General features: G+C 41.3%; 1 protein-coding gene across 2 annotated transcripts in view; it reads right to left on the minus strand.

Annotated features, from left to right (window-relative positions):
• The window catches only part of CEP76 (centrosomal protein 76), a 45,451-nt gene extending 21,263 nt beyond the window's left edge, over positions 1 to 24,188 (minus strand). The window contains exons 1-9 of one of the 2 annotated variants that reach the window (XM_065399562.1): positions 24,126 to 24,188; positions 14,407 to 14,562; positions 13,947 to 14,028; positions 13,459 to 13,683; positions 10,860 to 11,045; positions 8,460 to 8,557; positions 6,709 to 6,837; positions 4,693 to 4,884; positions 2,285 to 2,451 (exon numbers count right to left, since the gene is read on the minus strand). In XM_065399562.1, the coding sequence (XP_065255634.1) occupies positions 2,285 to 2,451; positions 4,693 to 4,884; positions 6,709 to 6,837; positions 8,460 to 8,557; positions 10,860 to 11,045; positions 13,459 to 13,683; positions 13,947 to 14,028; positions 14,407 to 14,562; positions 24,126 to 24,188 (1,298 nt within the window). The remainder of the gene's footprint in view (positions 1 to 2,284; positions 2,452 to 4,692; positions 4,885 to 6,708; positions 6,838 to 8,459; positions 8,558 to 10,859; positions 11,046 to 13,458; positions 13,684 to 13,946; positions 14,029 to 14,406; positions 14,563 to 24,125) is intronic. The other variant, XM_065399563.1, reaches the window with a different exon arrangement.
• Between the last annotated feature and the right edge of the window lie 542 nt (positions 24,189 to 24,730).

The following is a 24,730-nucleotide window of genomic DNA, read 5'->3' on the forward strand; positions in this document are numbered from 1 at the left end:
CGGAGGTATTATTACTTGAACAATGCAATATCACATAACAACTGGACAAGAAAGATTTTAAGAAATATAACCTACATACTCTAAAATACAGAGCATCCTATGCTCCTCCAAAATGACTGAAGTGAGAGAATGGCACAGCAACATTAATTCACTGACTGAGCTCTTTGAAGCTTTAAGAGAAGCAGTTGCTCATCAGCTGACTGCACTACATAATATGAACTAAACAAATGATACATTTCATGCAAGTATGAATAAATGGATTGTTACCCAGACTGGAAGTTTATGTAAGAATGTTCAGTGAAGGTGAAGTGGGGGCAAAAGTGTAGGATTTCATGTGATCTCATGCTGGTTTTAAACACCTTCCATCCGCAGAGCAGTAGTGATATCTTGGCGCATCACCAGCTGGTGAAGTAGGTCACTGTCTCAAACTCTGAGACAGTGATATTCCAAACAACTCAGGTATAAAGAGCAGAGCATCTGTGCCAGGTCACTGGTGGCCAGTGGACACAGAGTGAGTTGCTCAGTAAGTGGGCCGAAGAATCAAAGATCAGTCTGGAGCCAGACCAAGCCAAAGTCACAAAGTCAGAGTCCATTACCAAACTGAAAGCACAGGAGAGAACCGGGGTTAGGAAGGGACAGGGTCTTGCACCAGGGTCAGCAAGGGTCCTAAGCTGAAGACAGTAAACCAAGATCAGGATCAGGACCCAGACCAAGGTCGAGAGTTAAGAGTCTGGAATCCAGGCTAGTCACAGCGAGCAGCAGTGAGGTGGGGGTCTAGGACGAAAGCACACTAGAGGTCTGTGTTGCTCAGACAACTCCCAGAAATGGCCTCCTAGTTTATATGGAGAGTGCCAGCCAATCAGGTAATCATGGAGGGCTGTCACTCATGCCCCTTAGGGCAGGACTTCCTGCAGGGCTTAGACTCTCAGTACTTCTTGGTGGCAACTCCTCCTGGGCTCCTGATTGTGATAAGGAAATGGCACTTGCCTCAGACCCAGCAGCCCCTTGTTCTATTGCCACGGGTTTTTACACAGAGACCCAAAAGATGGGTGTGACATTGCACTCTATATGATTTTATAAAAGTATGCTGATGAGTGCGAATATAATGTAACTAAAATATGCTTCATGCAAAAGGTCTCTTATAAGGCATCATTACAAAGTTTATAATCTACTGAGTGTGGTCATCCTATTTGTATAAATGTATCACTCTTGTATCTGAAACTAGAAATATAAAATATAACTGTGAGGGCCTATTGTAATTATGCAAAGTGTGGGCCATTAATGGCGGTTTGGAACCTTGATGGCTCCCATTAACCAGGACAATTGACTGTGGATGGCTCTGTTTGCAGGCAGGCCTTCCTGTGAGTTAGGCTGGGAGGAATGAAGGCTTGGGGTCTTACAGTGACATATGATCATGTCACCTGAACTGGAATCCATCTTTAACCTGGTGTTTTTCCATTGAGAAGGAGGGGTGGCAACCCAGAGGGACAAAGGATTATCGCCTTATGCAAAAGATATATAAGTGGGTGGAACAGAACAAAGGTGGGAGCCATCATGAGAAATCCCCTAGCTACCACCTGAGCTGGAACAAGGGCTGTACCAGAGGAAAGGGCTGTACCAGACTAGGAAGGCGTCCAGTCTGTGAAAGAAACGTATTGAAACATCTCTGAGGGCGAGATTTTATCTGTATTCAGTTTTATTACTGTATTAGGCTTAGATTTGTGTGTTTTATTTTATTTTACTTGGTAATTCACTTTGTTCTGTCTGTTACTACTTTCTGTATTTAATAAAATCATTTTACTTATTAATTAACCCAGAGTATGTATTAATACCTTGGGGGGGGGGGAGGGCCAACAGCTGTGCATCTCTCTCTATCAGTGTTATAGAGGGCGAACAATTTATGAGTTTACCCTGTATAAGCTTCATACAGGGTAAAACTGATTTATTTGGGGTTTGGACCCCATTGGGAGTTGGGCATCTGAGTGTTAAAGACAGGAACACTTCTGCAAGCTGCTTTCAGTTAAGTCTGCAGCTTTGGGGCACGTGGTTCAGACCCTGGGTTTGTGTTGGAGCAGACTGGCGTGGCTGGCTCAACAAGACGGGGTGCTGGAGTCCCAGGCTGGCAGGGAAAGAAGGGGCAGAAGTAGTCTTGGCACATCGGTTGGCAGCCCCAAGGGGGTTTCTGTGATCCAACCCGTCACAATGGGAACCTGCAGTAACATCACCTATGTTTGGAAAATACATTTTACATTATCTTAATTCCCCTTAATCTCATTTTACTCACCTGTGTCCTGTTAAACTCTCCCAAAAAGTGATGGTTCCATCAGTCCCACAAGTCATTACCCATGTGTGAGGGACTCCTTTTGCTTTTGTTCCTACACAAACAAAGGCTTCCAATCCATATCCAAGGAGAAGGCTGCACAAAAGGTTAGCATGATCTTCACAGTCACCCTAGATAGCGAATATATTTATTAACTGCGTGAACACAAATTGCAGTAATTTTTAAGGCTTCTAATCATGATGCACCAAGCCTTTTTTTAAAAATAATTTATCTACAAAAAGAGCACAGCAGAACAATAGGGTATTTTTAAAAATGAGAAGGGTGTGTGTTATCAAGTATCTTGCAATTCTTTTGTGAATATATTACTCATGGAAGATGGCAGGTCTGACAACCATGGAGACTGTACTACCCAGAGGACAGGTACAGCAGAGAAATAGTAAGAAACAATTCATACATACAATAAATACTCTAGGGCAAGTTCATGCATTAATCCGCCAGTGTGCCTCAGCTGCATTCCAGAAGCAATATTTCTAAGGGGCATGAGATATGTGCCACTTTCCATCCACGTTACATTTTCATCCTCTCAGAGGAGACTGACAGTTTTATTTGTGGTGGTTTCATCATGTGGACACCTGACCACTAGGAACTAGACTGAGACCTCCAACTCACTTCACAGACAAACTTATTATTCTATTCTGGTGGCCTGTTAAATCTCTCCACCTGACAAGTCTCTTAGTTCTCTGTGAGGTATTGCTTCATTTCCTCTAAGAGTGACTAAAAAATGCCCCCAAAAATAAAAACAAAATTTCATTTTGAACTGAAACAATCAGCGTGATGCAATTTTAAGAAAACTTTTGTTCTGTGTCTTGCATCACACTCAGGATATGAGTATTATTTGAGAATATGTCTACTTATTTTATTTTGGAGTGACTTTAAACCAAAACTGGAGCTGGAAGAACATCAACAGCAGTCCTCTGAAATAGTAAAGGTACGTAAATCAGGCAAGTATCTGCTGGAAATATAACAAAAGCTCTACTGAATTATCACACACCTAAGGGTAATAATTAAGCCAATTTATAAAACAATTTGAAAAATAGAGAAAAAAGTTTTAGATGTTATTTCTCAAGTTTAAGATCACCATTAAGCAATTAAATATTGTTTTTTAAATCTCTAGAATAGTTAAAAGAAAATTAACGCAGCTAGATACAACTCTCAACTACAAAAGAACATCTTCTTTCAGAAGTTGTAAAGCAATTCTTTGAAATATATACCTAATAATTCTGAGAAGGAATTACCGTAAATACTGAAAGTGATCCCAGATATCCCGAAGTCAGCTGAGATTTTACAAAACAGTGACTCAAATATTAGATGTCAGAGTTTTGCATTTCTCAAACAAAAACATATGGTTTCCAAGTTTTTACAAAGAAGATCAGAAGTTGTCTTCCTTAAAATACATGCTCTATTCTCTTTCACCTCTAAGAAAAATGTTTCCAAACGTCCTGCATGAAGCATAACACTCCAGTGTAGACAATGAGTCTTTTCAGGAAAATTGAATACTGCATTCCTGAATTATTCTCATGATGTTGTATGTTTTCCTAAATGTATTATTTTATACCCTGACAAGGTTTCAATGCTAATGTAAAAACTCCAAAAAAGCACTTACTGAAAGCAGTGTTGGTGAGTCCATAGGGCCCCCACCTAATGTTAGGGGTCATTACGATGTTGAAGGATAAGAAATTAAACCAAGATTCTATCCATTTGTGCTCATTAAAGATCCCATGGACCTTTCATAGGAATCGTGTAATATTCTAACACAATTTTAGCTTGGGAAACTACATTCTGCCTATTTAAATTCTGTCTGCAGTTTCAGTTGGCTATGGTATTCTGCACTTCCTATGATAAACATACAGGTGAAATTATTTTTTATGGTTTAACACTTCAGAAGTGGCAGCACTTCGGGGGGGGGGGGGGTGTTCAGAAGATTCTTGCTTCTGTGTTGCATTCTGGGATTATTCGTGATGAAAGAAGATATTTATTCAGATATACACTAGATGCAATCCATGATAAACTGTACAGTCCCTACTAGTCTAATGTACATTGTGAAAATTGAATACAAAGATTTGTTTCCAACCTGTTTATAGCATATCCCCCCTCAAAAAGAGAGGCTTGTAAGAGACTTTTCACCTTTCTTTGGATCATTCAAAACACTCCTTACCTATTGTTTAATGTATTTGTCATGATATGAAAAATACAAGATAGGCACGGGTTATCATTTGTAATTTAGAACATATCCCCTTTGAAATGTGTATATTTTTCAACATATAAAATATTAGCCACTTTAAATAATTAAAAATATAGCACCGCAGTTATAATAACCATATTGTTTTACACAAAGGAATATCCCATTATACCTTATTTCTACACAGAAAAGCCAGAAGGGTGCACCACTGTTCTTGTTTACCACCACCTCCTCCAATAACGGGGGCTCTTTCATAACCAAGGACGTTAACAAATCTTGCAGCTTGCCTGGGTGTGTCCAGCAAACGGCCTGCTCGAAGTGGTCTGACATATGAACATACTGGACGGTTTATCCCATTTTCATCCTGAACATTGAAAAAATTGCGATGAATGGGGATTAATCAAAGTTCCATGTGAAAACAAAATCCCATCAATCTTTTCTGGGAATGAACTGCTGCATAGCAAGATGAAACCTGTGTGTAGCTAACTCTGATCTTTTGCTTTAAAAGTAGAAGTCATTTAAAAAAAATTGTTTCTTTGATTTGCTTCTGTTTTGTTTTTAATGCCCTTTTAGAAGCAAACCAAAAAATATTAAAGGAAAATTTAAAATTAAGTGAATTTACTGTTGGTTAAAAAGTGCCAGATTGACAACAGATAGTCCTTGAATCCACAGAACAGACACAACAAGGCAGTAGCAGTACTAGCTTCAACTTCATCCGCCCCTTCTAGGAATGAGAAGTCGCTCAGCCAATCTTTGACAACTCTACTGAGATTGGTAACAAGGGTGTTAATTTTATTTATAAAGTGCACCCACTCCAGAGTAACTCAGGGTGCCACACAGGCAACTGCAATAAAATTATAAAATCTTTTATTAAAACATCACATAATGTAAAATGCAAAGACAAAAATATTAAAACTAAAGAGATTAGTAGCATTAGTTAAAAGTTCCTGCATAAAAGACAAGAAAGGTCCTGACAGTAAACATTCACCAGCTCGTTTTAAAGACCTATTTAACATTGTCACATGGCAGTAACCTAAAGGTTTATTGCCAACCAAATAACTGGATTTGAGCTACTGATATACTCTACATCCCAATTCCAATACCCTCCCACAATATTTCAAGGTAAAATATATTGTATAATCATTATTTTTATGCATATTGGGGTTATTTTAATTCATACAAAATCAAGTAGATGCTAATAATTCTTAGATCTTCCTCAATGTCTCCAAGAAATCAGAATGAGAAGAAGATTCTGAAAGATCTCCTATCAGGTTATGAGGAATGCCTGTAGCACCAGCTTCTTCATAATTTTAAGACAGTTTCAAGCAGTATAAAAGTTCACTTTTACCACTGCAATATCACATGGTCAAGCAAAACTAGTAGTAAGTTATACAGGTCATGCTAATAAAACCTTTTAACATACATATTCTATATTATGTATGCACCACATAGATTATAGAAAGTGTATTCTAGGAATAGAAGTTTTTAGTTTCTTTTATTTAGGCTTGCAGCTTCAGGAGATAATGGACTTCAAAGATGTGAGATGTTTGTGTTCAAGCCTTGGTCAGATGTAACTTTGGGGAGGGAAATCAGTATTTGGGTGGAGGAGAAAATATGTCTCTGGCATATAGGTTTAAGAGAAGTGGCAGCTGTTTGAAGCTCATCAGAATTCTGAAGGAGATGGAATAGTAAGCAGAGGGCAGGCAGCCATAACTCAGCCATGACTTCCATTTATATACTTGTGTTAAATATGTGGAGGTGGTAACCATGTGATAAATAAATTTACCATGCAACTTTGACTCTCTCTCTACTGGGATTTATTCTAACATTATAAAACTCTGAGCAGCTTCAATAAAACAGTCCCATGATAATTTTTAAAACTCTAAAATATTCTTTAAAGTTGTTCTGTAATGTATCTGGCATATATAGATTATATGATGTTTTAGTGTGGCATAAGAACTTGTTTGGAATGACCTGCATAAATCACTTTGAGATTTCTGCAATACTTACAAGTGGCAAAACCTAAATTCATTAGGATGAAATTTTATATCACATCGTAACATGTATTCTGTACCTATAAACTCTTATGCAAAACAGGTTACTTATACCTGTAGTCTATACATACAATTAAAATACCTTAAATTAGGAGTAAAGCAGATATTTGCATCTTTTAGAAGAATTCACAAACCTGTGCAAAGATCTTTACCAGCCTTGTGTTGTGTGAAGGCCTGATCTGCAAGTATTCTCTCCACCACTGCTTAGCATACACGAGAAACAAACGCTCTTTTTCTGCTGTTTTCTGGCGTTCTAAGGCAAGCTACAGTAAAAATAAATTTATTTAACTTTAATATTCCTGATATAGATTAATGCTATGAGAAAAAAATCTAAACTGTAAATGGTCACCACAGTAAGCAGTGGCAGCATCAATTCCTTCCATTCTTAAAAAAATGAAAAAAGAGGGCAGCAGCTTAGTATTTAAAATAATAGTTATGCACATGCTGAAAATAATCTTATTTAGGGTTTGAAATATTTCCTAACAACTAATGAAAACTTAGTGTTATACTTCTTATTTGGATGCTAACACACCAAGAGCTAGTAGATTTGTCATCAGCGTTGTGTGTCTTATTAATGAAAGTGGAGGACAACCTCTCTGTGTCTTCATGTTAATATTTACTGGCTTTCATCATGAGGGGAAAGGTAGTAAGAAGACAAACACATATGTCATGTATACAAGAAAAAAGTGTGCTGAAGCTACCTTATTTTTCTGCTTAAAGGTGATTAAAATTAGGTTTAAAGGATAAAACGTATATGGTGATGTAATTTGGAATAAAATTGTGAATGATTTTTTTTTTTTTTAATTACAAAGGAGAAACAGCTTTGGAAATGTCAGAGCAAAAGCAACCCTATCCCTTTCTTCCCAGCCAGAGATGGATTTGCATGCAGCTGAGTTCATGGCTGCAGTGGGGATTGGGTGTAAGCAGTCTGCCAGATATTAAACTCTGAATTGAACTCCCCTTTTTATCAGGAGAAGGAGAAACAGCTGCTTATAGGGAATTTTTAGATGAATATCATTGTTCAACATGAATACTCTTCAAGACAATTTAAAAATCCAGTGTCAGAGAAGAATACTGTGTATACTTCTAGTGAAAGACTCAAGGAGCTCAGTCTATTTAGTTTAACAAAAAGAAGGTTAAGGAGTGATTTGATTACAGTCTAGATGTACCTACATAGAGAACAAATATTTGATAATGGGCTCTTCAGTTTAACAGAGGAAGACATAACCCAACTCAGTGGCTGGAAATGGAAGCTAGACAAATTCAGATTGGAAATAAGGGGTAAATTTTTAACAGCAATGGTAATTAACCATTGCAACAGTTTGCCAAGGGTCATGGTGAATTCTCCATAACTGGAAATTTTTAAATCAAGATTGGATGTTTTTCAAAAAGATATGCTCTAGGAATTCTTTTGGGGAAGCTCTCTAGCCACTGTTACACAGAAAGTCAGATTACATGATAACAATGGTCCCTCCTGGCCGTGGAATCTATGCCCTGGTCTACACTGGGGGAGGGGGGGAAATTGATCTAAGTTACGCAACTTCAGCTATGTGAATAACGTTGCTCAAGTCGATGTACTTAGATCGACTTACTGTGGTGTCTTCACCGTGGTGAGTCGACTGCTGCCGCTCCCCCGTCGACTCTGCTTGTGCCTCTTGCAGTGCTGGAGTACAGGAGTCGACGAGAGAGGGCTCGGGGGGGGGAGGGTCGATTTATCGGGTCTAGATTAGACGCGATAAATTGATCCCCGCTGGATCGATCGCTGCCCGCCGATCCGGCAAGTAGTGTAGACATACCCTTAGTATCAACACGTCTGAAATTTGACAGCTGGGTGAATTTAAAAACAAAACAAAAACACTCTCCGTACAAATTATGAATTACTTACTTGAGTATTAACTATTTCCTGGGACAGTGTCTTATTTAGCTGTGGATACATCTCAAGTTTGATATTTAGGACTCCAACAGAAACCTTTGATTCTGTACCTTTGAACCAAAATATTGCTTGATCAATTCACTGAGAATTTCAGAGGCATCTATGACATATAGGTCAGTCAACCAAGAATGAACACAAAAAAGTTAATTAAAAAAAAAAAAAAAAAAGTATCTGTCCCTTTTAATTTTGAAAAGAAAGATGCAAGTTTTTCTTACGATCAGATTAGATTGACGCTTAAATATTTGTGTGTGTACTTTATTATACGTATGACAGCAGCATCTTGAGGCCCCAATCACGAATAAGGGACCCACTACATTAAGTATTGTACAAAAAGATTTAAAATCCCCCCCCCAAGAAACAGACAGTCATTGCCCCAGAGATCTCACAATTTAGGATTATGACCTGATGTTAACAGGTGTAAGAAACAAACAAACAAACGCTTAGAAGAGGATGAGGCAACAGTGAAATTAGCAACATAAGCAACAGTATCAGCTAGCTATTTGTCTAGCTCAGGGGTTCTCAAACTGGGGGTCGTGACCCCTCAGGGGGTCAGGAGGTTATTACATGGGGGTCGCAAACCCTACTTCACCTCCAGCATTTATAATAGTGTTAAATATAACAAAATGTGGTTTTAATTTGAGGGGGAGTCGCACTCAGAGGCTTGCTGTGTGAAAGGGGTCATCAGTACAAAAGTTTGAGAACCATTGGTCTAGCTACATCAAATGGCAGCATCTACAAAATACATCACATGCATGACAACACAGGTAAGACATAAGGGGAGTTTGAAGGAGGACAAGATAGTGGTTTTATGGATTTTAATGCTTTAATGGAGTGAACAAGTAGAAAAATGACAGGAGTTTTTCCATTAATAACTAAAACTTATTCAAATCCTTATGCTCAAATGTTTTTTTGTGTACTTTTCAGACCCTCTTCTACCCAAGTCTGTGGTTTTGTGTTAAACTTCTTGAATAATTTTATTTTGTCAGTGAGCTATTTGGTTCTTTTTATTTAATTTAAAAAAATCCACAAAAGTATTGGAGGTAATATAAAACAATGGTGTGGTCATAGCAGAGTTGTTTTTCCTTAAAAAAGCTTCTTGTCAGGGTTTTACTCCTTGTACATCAACACTGGACTAATCCATCAAAAACAAAACAAAACATTTTTTTTTTAAATTAGCACTTATGTAATACCTAAAATGTACAAACGGTAATGATTTAATCCTCACAACAATATTCTAAAATACATAGGCAAGTTGTTCCTGTTTTACAGATGTAGCAACTGTGACAGAAAATACTCTCAAGTGACCTACCCAAGAGTACGAAGTGAGTCTATTGCAGAGCTAGGACTGGAAGTCAAGATCTTCTTCCTCCTATCCTAAGTCCATGTCTGGTCCATTAAACTATAGTGCCTCAAGACTTAAAAGTTCCACCCCAATTTGGAAAAAATCATATATTAAAGCTACACTTAATGATAAACCTATACATTTAAAACTGAACTACTATCTTAGCAGCAACATGCTTTAGTCAATCACGGTAACCTGCACAACACAGTGCTCTCTGTGGCTGGTTTTAAAACTGCTATTCAGAACTCTGAAGAGCAATGAAATTGTGGAGAATGTCAATTTCACGCCAATGATGCTCTGGAGGGCTATGAGCAGAAGAGGCAGACAGGGAAATATTCACTCATAAAAAGGGAGCAAACACAAAGGCTGACAGGTGGAGTCCAGAGACTTCTTTCCTCCTAAACCTCTTGACTGTTGCAAGGGGTGTAGATAAAGAGCTGAGTAACAAAAACCCTTCACTCGTGCAGCAGCCAGGAAGCTCTAGAGCAGGTAAACAGAAAGAGCCTTCTCCCTTCCATTTGCTGTGGTAGTTGAAATTTCAGATTTGACATCGCTACTAGCTATAGGCTGACAAAATATGAAGCCCCTATCCAGGGTTCAAAGACAGCACCTTGGTAAAAATCCAGCAACCTCCCCTTTCACAGTAAGTGGATATGAGCTTCTCTGCAGGCTGACCCTAGAACTTCCTGGTGGTGGTCAGCCTCATCTTTTGGATCTGTCTGGCTAGGTGGTCTTGTCTGGTTATTTATTTAAGCTCTGCAGAATACAAATGGAGGGGAGGTCCCACCTCACAATTTCTCCAATCACAGAAGCGAATTTGGAATATTATATTTTCTGTATCAGATGACAGGAAAGAAGATTACAGGTATCCCATGTAATTTATTAGGAGATATTATTCTATGTTAGTTAGCCAAACCATGACGAAACCATATTGTAAATACTGGTTTCAGCCACAAGCAATTTTTATACAATTTTTAGTTTGCCATTATAGCTGAAGTGTTTAATCTTACCTACACCCAGAAGTTCTACAGCAACATTTGTTACTCTGTTCTCTGCACCAAGGACTGATCGCCATTCCAAGAAATAAGATGCCACTAATGTGGTCTCACCAAACGTGTCAGTTTTGATCAGAACCATATGCACTGGATCACATATTGATAACATAGTGGTTGCATCCACCATTTTACTTCCATCACCTGCCATTATTAGACCAATACAAAATAACAAGCACATTACAAATAGATTACTTCAATCACAATACTGTAATTAGAAATTCTCCCTACTAGAATTGCTTTAAGAGAACACACAGTTATAGCCTCTAAAACAGGGGTCTCAAACTCAAATGACCACGAGGGCCACATGAGGACTAGTACATTGGCCTGAGGGCCGCATTACTGACACTTCCCCCCGCCCCCCCGCCCCCACTCCATCCCTTCCATGAGGCCCCACCCCTGCCCTGCCTCTTCCCACCCCTTCCCTGGCAGGGAGTTGGGGTGTGGGGTGCAGCAAGGGGTCAGGGTGCAGGGTGCGGCGGGGGCTCAGGGCAGGGGGTTGGGGTGCAGCAGGGTGTCAGGGTGCAGGGTGCGGCAGGGGGCTCAGGGCAGGGGATTGGGGATTGGGGTGCAGGGTACGGCAGGGGGTCGGGGTGCAGGAGGTGTGCGGCATGGGGCTCAGGGCAGTGGGTTGGGATGCAGGAAGGGTGAGGGGTGAGGCAGGGAGTCGGGGTGCAGGGTGCGGCGGGGGCTCAGGGCAGGGGGTTCGGCTGCAGGAGGGGTTCGGGGGGCAGGATCTGGCCCGGCACGTACCAGGGGGAGGGCAGGCTCCCTGCCCTGCCCCCGCAAGAGGCTGGAACATGGGGAAAGGGGGGGTGGAGGGGCTGTGCGTTTCTGTTGCTTGAGGCACCGCCTCCAGCAGCTCCCATTGGCCGCGGATCCCCGTTCCCGGCCAATTGGAGCTGCTGGGGGCTCTGCCTAAAGTAACAGCCACACACAGCCCCTCCGCCCCCCCCCCCCCTTCCCCATGTTCCAGCCTCTTCCCGGAGCGGCGCAGGGCAGGCAGGCAGGGAGCCTGCCCTGCTCCCGGTGCACGTCCGGCCGCCGCGCTGGTAAACACTGGGGGAGGGCGGGGGGGCTGCGAGGGGCTCACAGGCCGCAGAAAATCACCCCGCGGGCCGCATGTTTGAGACCCCTGCTCTAAAACTTTTTTTTTTAAATTACTGCGCAAGTTAAAAAGCAATCAGTTCTGGCCACTCATCTCCCCCAATCTCAAAAGAAGATATAGGAGAAATAGAAGGGGTTCAGAAACAAATTATGACAGAGACATGGAAAGACTTCCATATGAGAAAAGTCTGAAAATATTAGGGTTGTTTAGTTTACAAAGGTGACAAATGGAAGGGGTCAAGATGCACGTACAGAGAATAATGACTGTTAGAGAAAGTAAATTTGGGCACTCTTGTTTGACCTTTCTAATAATACAAGAACAATGAGATATTCAGTTAAATGAAAAGGTAACAAATTTAAAACTGATAAAAGGAAATATTTGGGGGATTTTTTAAACCACGATGCATACTTAACCTGTGGAACTCATTGCCACAAGACATATTTGAGGAAAGCTCTTAATAAAATTTTTAAAAGATAGGTATTTAATGAGAATATCCTCAATTACATTAGCTGGGATACTTTAAAAAATAAATAATATAACCCATCATGCTTCAGGGCACAAGCCAACTACTAACTGACAGCAGTTAGAAAGAAACTTCCCCCGTGGTCAGGTTCTTCTATAATAATTTTGTATGGGCTTTCTAATACCTTCTTTTGAAGCATCTGGTAACATAGGTGAACCACTGATCTCATGTGGTACGACAACTCTTATGTCCCTATGTTTTCATTTATACCACTGTATGCATGAATGTGGACTCTTCATCTGCTGTTTTACTATCTGACTATTTAACAAAAGAACCATACGTTATTTTGGTACAATAAAAAAATAATGATAGGGCCTTCTAATATTTTCAATAGGACAATGGAATATGTCTAGTCTGAGTGGATACAAGGCTTCTAGCCATGAACGATGCAGTCAAGGCACAGCAATATTCCAGCATGACATACATCCTGTTTCATCTTGTTAATTCAATTAAAATATTTTGGAGGTTTACAACATGGTAATAATCTTGCCCATTAAACTCCTTTTTCAACATATTTTGACTGTTTTTCCAAAGTTAACAGATTCTTTCTGTATCCCTTTAGGAAAGGAATTGTATTATTGTACCAAAGCCTACAGCCAACAATAGATGTGGCAGTAGCCACCATCTGTATTGACAGGCTAATATTATTAATTTAGCCACCTCTAATGTGATCTAATCCATCTACATGTTTTAATTCTGATATGATAAATACTCAAAAATTATTGCAATGGTCACAAATAATCCCTACATTTCCAACTAAATCATGATTAGGTGAATGTAGTTTTGAAAAAATAAAGCATCAGACAATGAACACTTTCACTTGTATTTGCTATATTATTGATCAAAATAATATCAAATAATTTGAAACAACTCCATAAGGTTAGCAGAATACGTGACATTATTTTCAGACTTACGGTGTTCCTTACCTAGGCTATCCTTGTGTACTTCAAGTAAAAAACCATCATGAAAATCTGGTTCACAGGCACATGGGACGGGTTTAGAGCGGAAACGTTGGTTTCGAAAGTGCAAACACAGAGTGAAGGTAGAACAAATTTGACCAGGTAAAGGTTCAGGTTCTTGCAGATGTTCCAGAAAAGCTTTTCCACCCAAAACCTGAAGGTAAAGATACCTTCGTGTTGGGTCAATGTTAGCTGCAAAGTGTAGCAATAAATGTGAAGAAACTGCCAACAGGTCTTAAGAAATGTTTTTAAAACATCAGTAAACTAATAAAAAAAGGTCACAAGATATATGGAAAACCTCTTGCTTTCTGTACCTTATGGTAATTATTTTAACTGAATTCCTAAAACACAATCAAAACTTCATTAAGTTCAAATAGTTAACCTTACATCTTGTAAGTAAAATTTCATATTTCTTATGGAACTATGATCCAGATATTATATTAACAAAAACATACTTTTTTGCAGTACTGGAGGTTGTCTGTCAACAAAATGTGTAGAAGGTTTTGGAGTTGAAGTCATCTCTCTGTCATTCATATCCTAGAATTATAGTTAAAATACATTTTTAAAGAGTCAAGGAAGGAAATAACGCTCTTGAAACCCTGAGAATCCCTCACTCCCACCCCTACAATGCCTCAAACACCACCCTTCTCATGAGTGGCTAGGACCTTCCGTCTGACTGGATAGTTTAATACTGTACACATAACTTCAACTGATTTCAAGAAACAATAGTGTCATTCAATTATGTCAGAGTAAATGTTAAACTGATTTGCTAACAATTTGGTAGCAATTATTAAAGCTAATATAAGTAACATTTGAGTGCATTGAGCTTTCACTCTCTAGTGAAAGAATTTCCACAATGCCAAGATGAGGATATTTTCACCCTGATTCACATATTCTTTTTCAAAAGTTACTCACGGTTACAAATGTAAGTTCTTTCATAACATCATCAATGATTCCTCGTCGTCTTAGGGCTTTCATCAGATCTTCTGCGGATAACTGTTGATGCTCAGGCGCTAATTCTTCACGTATGGTCTCAGCAAGTACTTCTCGGATTCTGCCATGGACATCCATCTAAACAGAACACTTTATTACTCCTGGGAGAATTCTGCGCTACTGCGCACGTGCACAATTAATGAGCCCCGCAGATTTTTGCATAGAAAAAAGCTTCTGCCAAAATGTTACTGCAGTCCACCTTTTGCCCACCAGAGGGTACTGTGGTGCAAAAATAGCAGCAGCTCCCAGCTATGGGGAGACAGCATAGGGTTCTGGGGCGGGGGTCAGACAGGGGCTCATAAGGGCTAGTGGGGGAGGACAGACTGGGGCAGGGGCTGAATGGGAGTGGAGCATAGGGCCTCAGGGGGAGCAGAGACACATGGGGATGGGAGAGGGGGTACAGGGAGATATAGGGACAGAGGGTGACTGGGTGGGGGCACAGAGAAACATGGTGATGGGGAAGGGCGTGCAGAGCTACACAGGGGCAGGGGAGTGGCTGGGTGGGGACACAGACACATGGGGACCAGGTGGAGGGGGTACAGGGACACAGACAGGCTGGGTAAGGACACAGAGACACATGGAGATGGAGGAGGGGGTGCAAAGCTACAACGGATGGGGAGTGGCTGGATGAGGGCACAGAGACACACGGGGACAGGGGCAGATGTGCCTGACTGAATGGGAGAGGCTACGGGTCATCCAGGGTCTGCATGGGAGAAGCTCCCCAACAATCCCTCCCCAAAAAAACCTGTTCCATACCTTTTCCCACCCATACCCAACAACCCTCCAAGTTCACACCCAGGCTCCTCCCCAGCAATTTACTTCCCTCTCCCTCAGCTCCTCCATTACCCTTGACTCTCCCAAGCCTTTGCATTTTTTCTGAGGAGTGCGGGAAATATGGTTCTGTATTGTAGTTTAAATGAATTATTACTCAGAGTTCTGTATTAATATGCCTAGTAAGGAATCTATTTGTCAAAAAACATTTCCTGAATCTTTTGTGTTTTCTGTACTGTTACAGACATACTTGCAAAAAGAACAGGAGTACTTGTGGCACCTTAGAGACTAACAAATTTATTAGAGCATAAGCTTTCGTGGGCTACAGCCCACTTCTTCGGATGCATATAGAGTGAAACATATATTGAGGAGATATATATACAACACTTTAACCTGTCTGGCCATTCAATGACAGATCTGCGGGTGGCTATCTTACAACAGAAAAACTTCAAAAACAGACTCCAACGAGAGACTGCTGAGCTGGAATTGATATGCAAACTAGACACAATCAACTCAGGATTGAATAAGGACTGGGAATGGCTGAGCCATTACAAACATTGAATCTATCTCCCCTTGTAAGTATTCTCACACTTATCAAACTGTCTGTACTGAGCTATCTTGATTATCACTTCAAAAGTTTTTTTCTCTTACTTAATTGGCCTCTCAGAGTTGGTAAGACAACTCCCACCTGTTCATGCTCTCTGTATGTGTGTATATATATCTCCTCAATATATGTTTCACTCTATATGCATCCGAAGAAGTGGGCTGTAGCCCACGAAAGCTTATGCTCTAATAAATTTGTTAGTCTCTAAGGTGCCACAAGTAATCCTGTTCTTTTTGCGGATACAGACTAACACGGCTGCTACTCTGAAACCAGACATATTTGCTGACAGGTATTTTGAAACAAATGACCAAAAATAATTGAAACTGGTGTGATTATATTGTAATATTTTGACAAATAAAATATGCAGAATTTTAAAATATTGTGCACAGAATTTTTAATTTTTTGGCACAGAATTCCACCAGGAGTAACTTTATATTACATCCTGTACAATAATTTACCCAATCTCTGACAGGATCTAAAAACACTACTTTTTGACACTCCTACAATATTTAAACAAGCCATATCCCTCAATGAAAGTATAGTGCTCTTAGAACTATACGCTTCTGAACAGCATGGTAAACTTAAAATTAACAATCCTGCAACAAACAGCAGTCCAGATGAAACAGTAATACAGTACACAAAGTATTTCCCATTTTGACTGTGGGGAGAATGGTCATCACCGATTTCCAAAAACAGGAGAAATCACAAAATACTTCCCTACATTACACTGGTAATTTTGCAGCTACCTTTAACCTTCACTTCCAAATTGTGTATATAATGATTTTCATTTGCTAATAATTTGTCACCAGTCATTAAAACCAATAAAAACAACACTTGAGTGCACTGAGCTTCCTCTCTCTATTGAAAGCATTTCTACATTCCCAATAATAATGGAGGATTTCAGCTAACTCCATACTGACTGGGTACATCACAGGATGGGATGCAGATATACAATTTCTAGACACCATTAAGAACTGTTTCTTGGAGCAGCTAGTCTTGGAACCCATGAGGGGAGAGGCAATTCTTGATTTAGTCCTAGGCAAGGCCGTCTCTAGGAGGGTGCGGGTCCCGGGACAAATCAGCCTCCCCGCTAGTCTCCTCTCCTCACCGTCCGTCCGTCTGCCGCTTGCCAAGTCACACACACACACACCCCCTGCTGCCCTTCTCCCCGCAATCCCACCACTCGCCTCCCCGCCGTCCGTTCGGCACACTCCCCGGTGCACCACCCCACCGCTCTCCTCCTCGCTCCCCTCACCCGCTGGTCTCGTCGCCATCCGTCTAGCGTGCCCTCCCCCATCCGCCGCTCTCCTTCTTGCCCTCCGCCTGCCTCCCCATTCACCTCCTCACCCCAATCATCTGCCTCATCTAAATATCAGGACAAATGGTGTCCAAATCCTACATCAGTTGGGATGCAGGGCAAAGGGCTAAATATCGGTACAGTCCCAATTTTATCAAAGCGTGGGACCCCCCAAAGCGCCGGGCCCAGGGCAGTCGTCCCGATTCGCCCTATTCAAGGGACAGCTCTGGTCCTAGGTGGATCACAGGATCTGGTCCAAGAGGTGAATAAAAGCTGAACCACTCAGTAATAGTGACTGTAATGTAATTAAATTTAACATCCTGGTGGAGGGGGGGGAAATCTGAAAGAAATCCACAAAAGTATAATTTAACTTCAAAACGCGGAACAACAAAAATGAGAAAGCTAGTTAAATGGAAATTAAAAGGAACAGTCACAAAAGTGAAATGCCTACAAGCTGCATGGGAACAATTTAAAAACACCATAACAGAAGCTCAAACTAAATGCATATATTTAAAAAAAAAAAAAAAAACAGTAAGAGGACCAAAAAAAATGGCACCATGGCTAAACAGAGTAAGAGAGGCAGTTAGAGACAGAAAGACATCCTTTAAAAATTTGAAGTCAAATCCTACCGAGGAAAATAGAAAGGAGCATAAACCCTGGCAAGTCAACTGTAAAAAGTATAATTAGACAGGCCAAAAAAGAAAAGCAACTAGCAAAGACCCAAAAACTAAAGCAAAAATATTTAAAGTACATCAGAAGCAGGAAGCCTGCCAAATCAGTGGGGAAAATGCATGATCAAGGTGCTAAAGAGCAATCAAAGACAAGATTGTTGAAGAGAAGCTAAATGAATTATTTGCATCGGCCTTCACTACAAAGTATGGTGAGGGAGATTCCCAGACTGAGCCATTCTTTTTAGGTGACAAATCTGAAGGACTATCCCAGAATGAGGTGTAAACAAAGGTAATTGATCAATTTGTTCTAAAACTAACAGTAATAAGTCACGAGGATCACACGGTAGAGTTCTGAAGAAATTCAAATATGAAATTGCAGAACTACTAACAGTAGTATGTAAAACATTGTTTAAACCAGCCTCCGTACCAGGATAGCTAATGTAACACAGATTTTTTAAAAATGGTCCAGAGGTGATCCTGGCAATTACAGGCCAGTAAGCCTAACTGCAGGCAAACTTGTTGAAAAATATTGTAAAGAACAGAATTATCAGAGACAGAGATGAACACAGTATGTTGAGTACTCCTGAGGGAATTCTGCGCCAAAATATTAAAAATTCTGCACACAATATTTTAAAATTCTGCCCATTTTATTTATCAAAAATAATGTAATGTAATCATGCCAGTTTCATTTATTTTGGTAATTTATTTAAACTACAATACAATGGATGGAGAATGGGAGTGGGGAGCACTGGAGGAAATCCCCAAACCCCTTTGTCTAATAGTAATGTAGCTAGGTTTGACCCTTTATTTCTAGTTACTGGTCAACAAATATATGCAGCCATATGCTCAGTGTTACCTCATAGGCAACTGAAGAGCAAGTGAGGGCTGGGGAATCAAACTCACAATTTATATTGGCTCCTGACCATTTCCAGAAAGGTAAGTACCGAACAGTTCACGGAGAACATTTTGATAGGAATTTTTTTCAGCCCAAAAATTTAGACCTGTTCTAATCACTAAAGCACCATAATCATTCATAAGGCCATACTGTCCTTTACACCACTCTGGCAATATAAAGGAGCCTTAAAACTTTTACACCTGTTTTATACTCCTGGGGAAATTCACAAAAGACAACGTTAACAATTCACTAAGCAGGCAAGCTGCTACATTCTGCTCTGCCCCATGCCTACCTCCTCAGAAACACCCCAAACCCTTGCCTCTCTATGCCAAGCGTGCTGCAATAGTGAGAAGAGGGACAGAGTGTCTCTCTCCCTCTCACATGCATGATTGCCCAGCCCTCCCACCCCTCATCCTAGTGGTGATTTATATCTCTACCGGCTGCTCCGGGTGCCTGAACCAACCTGCCTGCGCTGCTGTGGAGGGGCACGACTGCTCTTGTGGGCTTCCCTTTGCTTCCCCATCAGAAGACTTTTTCTGCAGAGAAGCAAAGAAATCTGTGGGGGACATGAATTCTGTGCATGCGCAGTGATGCAGAATTCACCCAGAAGTAGTGGAGGAAGAGTCAACACAGCTTTTGTAAAGGGCAAACATGCCTCATCAATCTGTTTGAATTTTCTGAGGGTGTCAACAAGCATGCAGACAAGGGTGATCAGATTGCTATAATGTATTTGGACTTTCACAAAGCCTTTGACAAGGTTCCATATCTAAGGCTCGTATGAAAAGTAAGCAGTCATGGGATAAGAGGAAAGTTCTCATGGATCAGTAACTGGTTAAAAAATAAGCAGCAAAGGGTAGGAACAATTGGTCAGTTTTCACAATGGAGACAGGTAAATAAAGGGGTCCCCCAAGGATCTGTACTGAGACCTGTGCTGTTGAACATATTCATAAGTGACCTGGAAAAGGGGGTAAAAAGTGAGGTGGCAAAGTTTTCAGACGATATAAAATTACTCAAGATAGGCAAGTCCAAAGCTGACTGAAAAGAGTTACAAGGGGATCTCACAAAACTGAGTGACTGGGCAACAAAATGGCAGATGAAATTCAATGTTGATAAGTGCAAAGTAATCAACGTTGAAAAATATAATCCTAAATATACATAGAAAATGATGGGGTCTAAATTAGCTGTTATCACTCAAGAAAGAGATCTTGGCGTCATCCTGAATAGTTCTCTGCAAACATCTGCTCAGTGTGCAGCAGTAGTCAAAAAAGCTAATACAATATTAGGAACCATTAGGAAATGGAAAGATAAAAAGACAGAAAATATCATAATGCCACTATATAAATCCATGGTACTCCCACACCTTGGATACTGCATGCAGTTCTGTCTCTCCTATTTCAAAAAAGACATACTTAACTGGAAAAGTTACAGAGAAGGGCAACAAAAATGATTAAAGGTATGGAACAGCTTCTATATGAGGAGAATTTAAAAAGACGGACTGTTCATATTAGAAAAGAGATGACTTAGAAGGGATATGATAGAGGTCTATAAAACCAGGAATGCTGTGGAGAAAGTGAATAGGGAAATGTTATTTACCCCTTCACATAACACAAGAACTAGAAAGTTAGTGAAATTACTAAGCAGTACATTTAAAACAAACATAAGGAAGTTTACACTTCTTCACACAATGCACAGTCAACCAGTGGAACTTGCTGCCAGGGGATGTTGAAAGGCAAAAGTATAACTGGGTTCCAAAAAAAATTAGATAAGTTCATGGAGGATAGGTTCATCAATGGGTATTAGCCAAGATGGTCAGGGATGCAACTCTGTGTTCTGGATCTCCCTAGAGTCTGATTGCCAGAAGCTGGGAATGGATCACTCAAAAATTGTCTATTCTGTTCATTCCCTCTGAAGCACCCGGCGTTGGCCACTGTCAGAAGATAGGATACTGGGCTAGATGGACTACTGTTCTGACCTAGTATGGCCATTTTAAATATTCTTAAGATAAAACACTGATTCGAGTTTAACGACTCTCCTCTGTTCACCCTCTCCACCTTAAGTTAACATGCAGCTTCCTCTACATTTCTTTTAGATGACTGTTTCAAGACAGAAGTACTTCTTCTGGACAAAAGCAGTATCTTCAGACTCATCTCTATTCCCCACCTTGACTCAGGCATCAACTACACTAGTATAGTCAAAGCTTTATTACCCCCTAGTGTGGCAGCAGTTCTACCAGTAAAAAGATGCTAAATACTGTTATAGTTATTCCCATTCAGGTAAGGAAATAACTATACTGGTTTAATACACCTTTACACTGGCATAACTGCATATACTGGTAAAGGCCTTATTGTATAAGTGTTTCAGTAAAAAAAGCCAAAAAAACAAACCTCATCCCCTACCTAAAATAGCTTTACTGGTAAAACTCAAGTGTAAACCAGGTCTCAACTATTTGGCTTCCCTGTCCATTATCTTGACAGCATTCCAGACCATGAACTCTCCTCCTCCCACATATCTACAAATCTGACCATTATGAAATCTTATCCATGCTTTTGTATCATTTTGTGTGTCAAACTCCAGAGTTCTGCCCACACATTGTGTCTAGTATACCCTCGTCCTACAAGGATGGTCTTGTGTTCAAGGGACTAGGCTGGGATTCATGAGATCTGGGTTCTGTTGCTGGTTCCATCACAGACTTCCTGTGTGACCATATGGAAGTTACTTAATCTCTGTATCTTAGTTCCTCAACTGTAAAGTTGGGATAAATATACTTCCCAATCTCTCAGGTACATTGTAAGGCTAAATTAATTAGTGTAAGTGAGGTACTCTGATTCTATGGTGCTAAGTACCATAGAAATGTCTATAAATAAGCTTCACATAGTTCTCGTCTGTTCCAACATCCAGTTCAAACTTCATCATCTTTAAAAGAAAAAACTAAGCCCTCCATGAATTTTCTCCAATTTACCTCAAAGACCTTGTCTTTTCCTACTCCCAATTCCTTTCACTTATCTACCGCTAGCCTACTCTGTCCTGTTACACAGTTTGGTAGCTGATGGTGCAAGAGTCTTCTCTTAAGGTCCTGCCTTTTGCAGCAACCTCCCTTTCTCTCTCCACCTTACCCACTCTGTCTCACTTCACATAACTGAAATCACAGCTTTTCTCTATGGCCTATGTACCTTTCCAGCTCTCCCAAAGATTGAGAAGAAAGAAAAAACAGACTAAGGGGTCTGAGCTTGGTATTTTTTGTGATATATAAAAAAAGACAGATGGAGCAAGCCCAGGAAAAGACTAATCAGAGCAGAGAGGAGAGGAGAAACAAAATGAAGGAATAATAAACAGATGTTGGAAGGGGGCAATAATTAGGCAAGCAGATACTTGCCCTAACAAAACGGGAGTATAAAGAAAAACCTCACTTTTAAAACAAACCCTGAGGCAGAGGGAAGGATAACAAGGCAGGACACATATTGGGAGGCTGTTTATTTGAAATCACTCAGTGACCAGAGCCATTGCTTTTCTGACCAGGAGATCCCATAAGAAGGTTCAGTCCCCAGTTTGATTACATTCATTGTGTTTTTGCATTACAGGGCAAACGGCACAAAGGTTGTCATCTGCTCCTTGGCATCTTCATCTTTTTCTGTCCCCTACACAGTAGGTTAAGTGGACAAGGGTCTTTCCTACACTAAGTCCAGGAAAGCAGCAGGAATGGACAGAATATATCCAGAATTCCTGAAAAACCTTGGTCTGAAGGTGGCTATTAGTCTTCTTCAGCTACGTCCACTTTTCCGGTATAATATCAAAAGAGTGGAAAGGGGGCCAAGATCATAGTCATTCTGAAGCCCAGAAAAGAGGCTACTGACCCAAAAAGCCACCAGCCCTTAGTAGTTGCTATAAACTGTTAGAGCAGCTCCTACTTCAAAGGTTACAGCAGATACTGCAGCAACTGGTGCCCAAAGAGCAGGCCGGATTTAGAAATGGTCACAACTAGTGTGACCGGGTGCTGGCCTTAACTGACTACATAGAACCCAGTTATCAGCATTAATTAAAAGCAGCATTCATTGATCTGTGTTCTGCATAAGATACTGTATGGCGCAAACATCTTCTGTTGAAGTTACCATTAGCTTTCTCATGCCAATCAACCATCAAACTCATCACCGAGATGCTGAGTAACACAAGATTCACTGTACGTCTTGGTAAATCTACCAGCAAATCACAGAGATCTGTCTGCACTATTCAATTTCTACACAAGTGAGAATCTGGTCACATCATCCCATAAATTCATCCATGCAAACAATATTGCACTAGCAACACAAGCGTCTCTCTGAAGGCCGTAGAAAAGGTGATGAACAATGACCTCCAGACACTTGAGACATATTTCAAAACTTGGCGACTGAAACCTAATGCTCTGCCTTCCATATGAAAAAACATACCAAAGTACCACTGAAAGTGGATTTTTGTGGTCTGCCTCTACCACATGACTACAACCCAGGGTACCTTGGAGTTACCCTCAACTAGATGCTGAACTATCGCCAATACCTTGATAACACCAAAAAGAAGATAAAGACAAGGGCTAACATCATCCAGAAGCTCACTAGCACATCTTGGGGATGATATGCACACATGCTTCGAACATCAGTACAAGCTCTGGTCTTGGCAACAGCAAAGTAATGTGCACCAGTGTTTATGCAAGAGCTTCCACACCAATCTCGTTGACACTGAAATCAATGTCACACTCAGGATTGTTAGTGGTTCTCTCAAATCAATGCCAACCAATACTGGGGCTCTCCATTTTGGAAGGCATCGTGTCAGTCAACATCAGGTGAGATGCTGCTGTGGTCCAGGAGTACAACAAGATCCTGGCCTCTCTGGACCAACTCATACACCTAGACCTCAATTCACTCCCTCTCTCCCAACTCAAACCCAGGAAGCCTTTCCAGATCCACATGTCAAGGATACAGGCCAGCAGAAAAGCTGCCAGCACTCGCTGGCTCGAGTCGTGGACTGCTTGCAATGTTCCAATCAAAGACCTGATTGAAGATACAATGAAAAAGTCCAGGCACCTTGCCTTCCCCCTATGCAGCGGGCAGCACTTAACCCCATTTGGGCAACGCACAGAAGGTGCAGATAACTCCTCCACAAATGGAAAAACCAAAGAACCACCAAATTGTGGCTGTGGTGAGGTACAAACCCACGGGACACACCGGCTCCCTTCGTGGTTGCAGGCTGGCTCGTGGGTGGGGGCACTTGCCTACCCCCGAACGGCGTTAGAATGTGGGTGGAGACACACACAAAAAAGCTGGCAGTGGCACGAGCCCCCCATACGCGCGGGGCAAAGCCCTGGCATCAGCCGACCCAGCACGCGCGCTTCCAACGGCGGAGGGGGCTATTCGCCGGTCTCCCCCCGCCCCTCACCCTGGTCAGCTGCTGCCGGATGATCTGCTTCAGCTCCGAGGCTTTCTCCGGGGGCAGCGCCATGGCGCCCCAAGCACGGCAGCGCTTACAGGACACGCGCCCTGCCCGGTACCCAGCCCCGACCCGTCCTCGCTCATGCACCCCCTGTGGGGCTCCTCTCACCCAGCCCCACCCACCACGCTCAGCGGCCGCGCGCTCCCCTCCCCCCGCAACCGCTTTTCGAACTGGCGCACAACTAGGGCGCGAGGGTGCCTCACTCAAACGCCTGATGGAAACCAGACTCTCCTCCATCGCCGGTGTAGGAAACTGCTCCCTGCAGCAGTGTGCTACCGGTAGCAGTTACTGATAGGTAGTGGATTGTAAGAAGCTGCTGTTGTAAAAAACTGCTACCTGATGTAGCAAATGCCTACAGATAGCAGTTTGTCCCCTGCACTCATGGCAGGACAAAGTATTCTCTAGACCATTCCTAACCCATGTAAGTCCAACCTGCTCTTAAAAATCTCCACTGGTGGAGGGTCCCTTCCCTAGGCAATTTATTCCGGTGCTTAACCACTCTGACAGTTAGGAAGTTTTTCCTAATGTCCAACCTAAATCTCCCTGGCTGC

Source organism: Emys orbicularis, chromosome 2 (assembly GCF_028017835.1).
Source record: "Emys orbicularis isolate rEmyOrb1 chromosome 2, rEmyOrb1.hap1, whole genome shotgun sequence".
Lineage (NCBI taxonomy): Eukaryota > Metazoa > Chordata > Testudines > Emydidae > Emys > Emys orbicularis.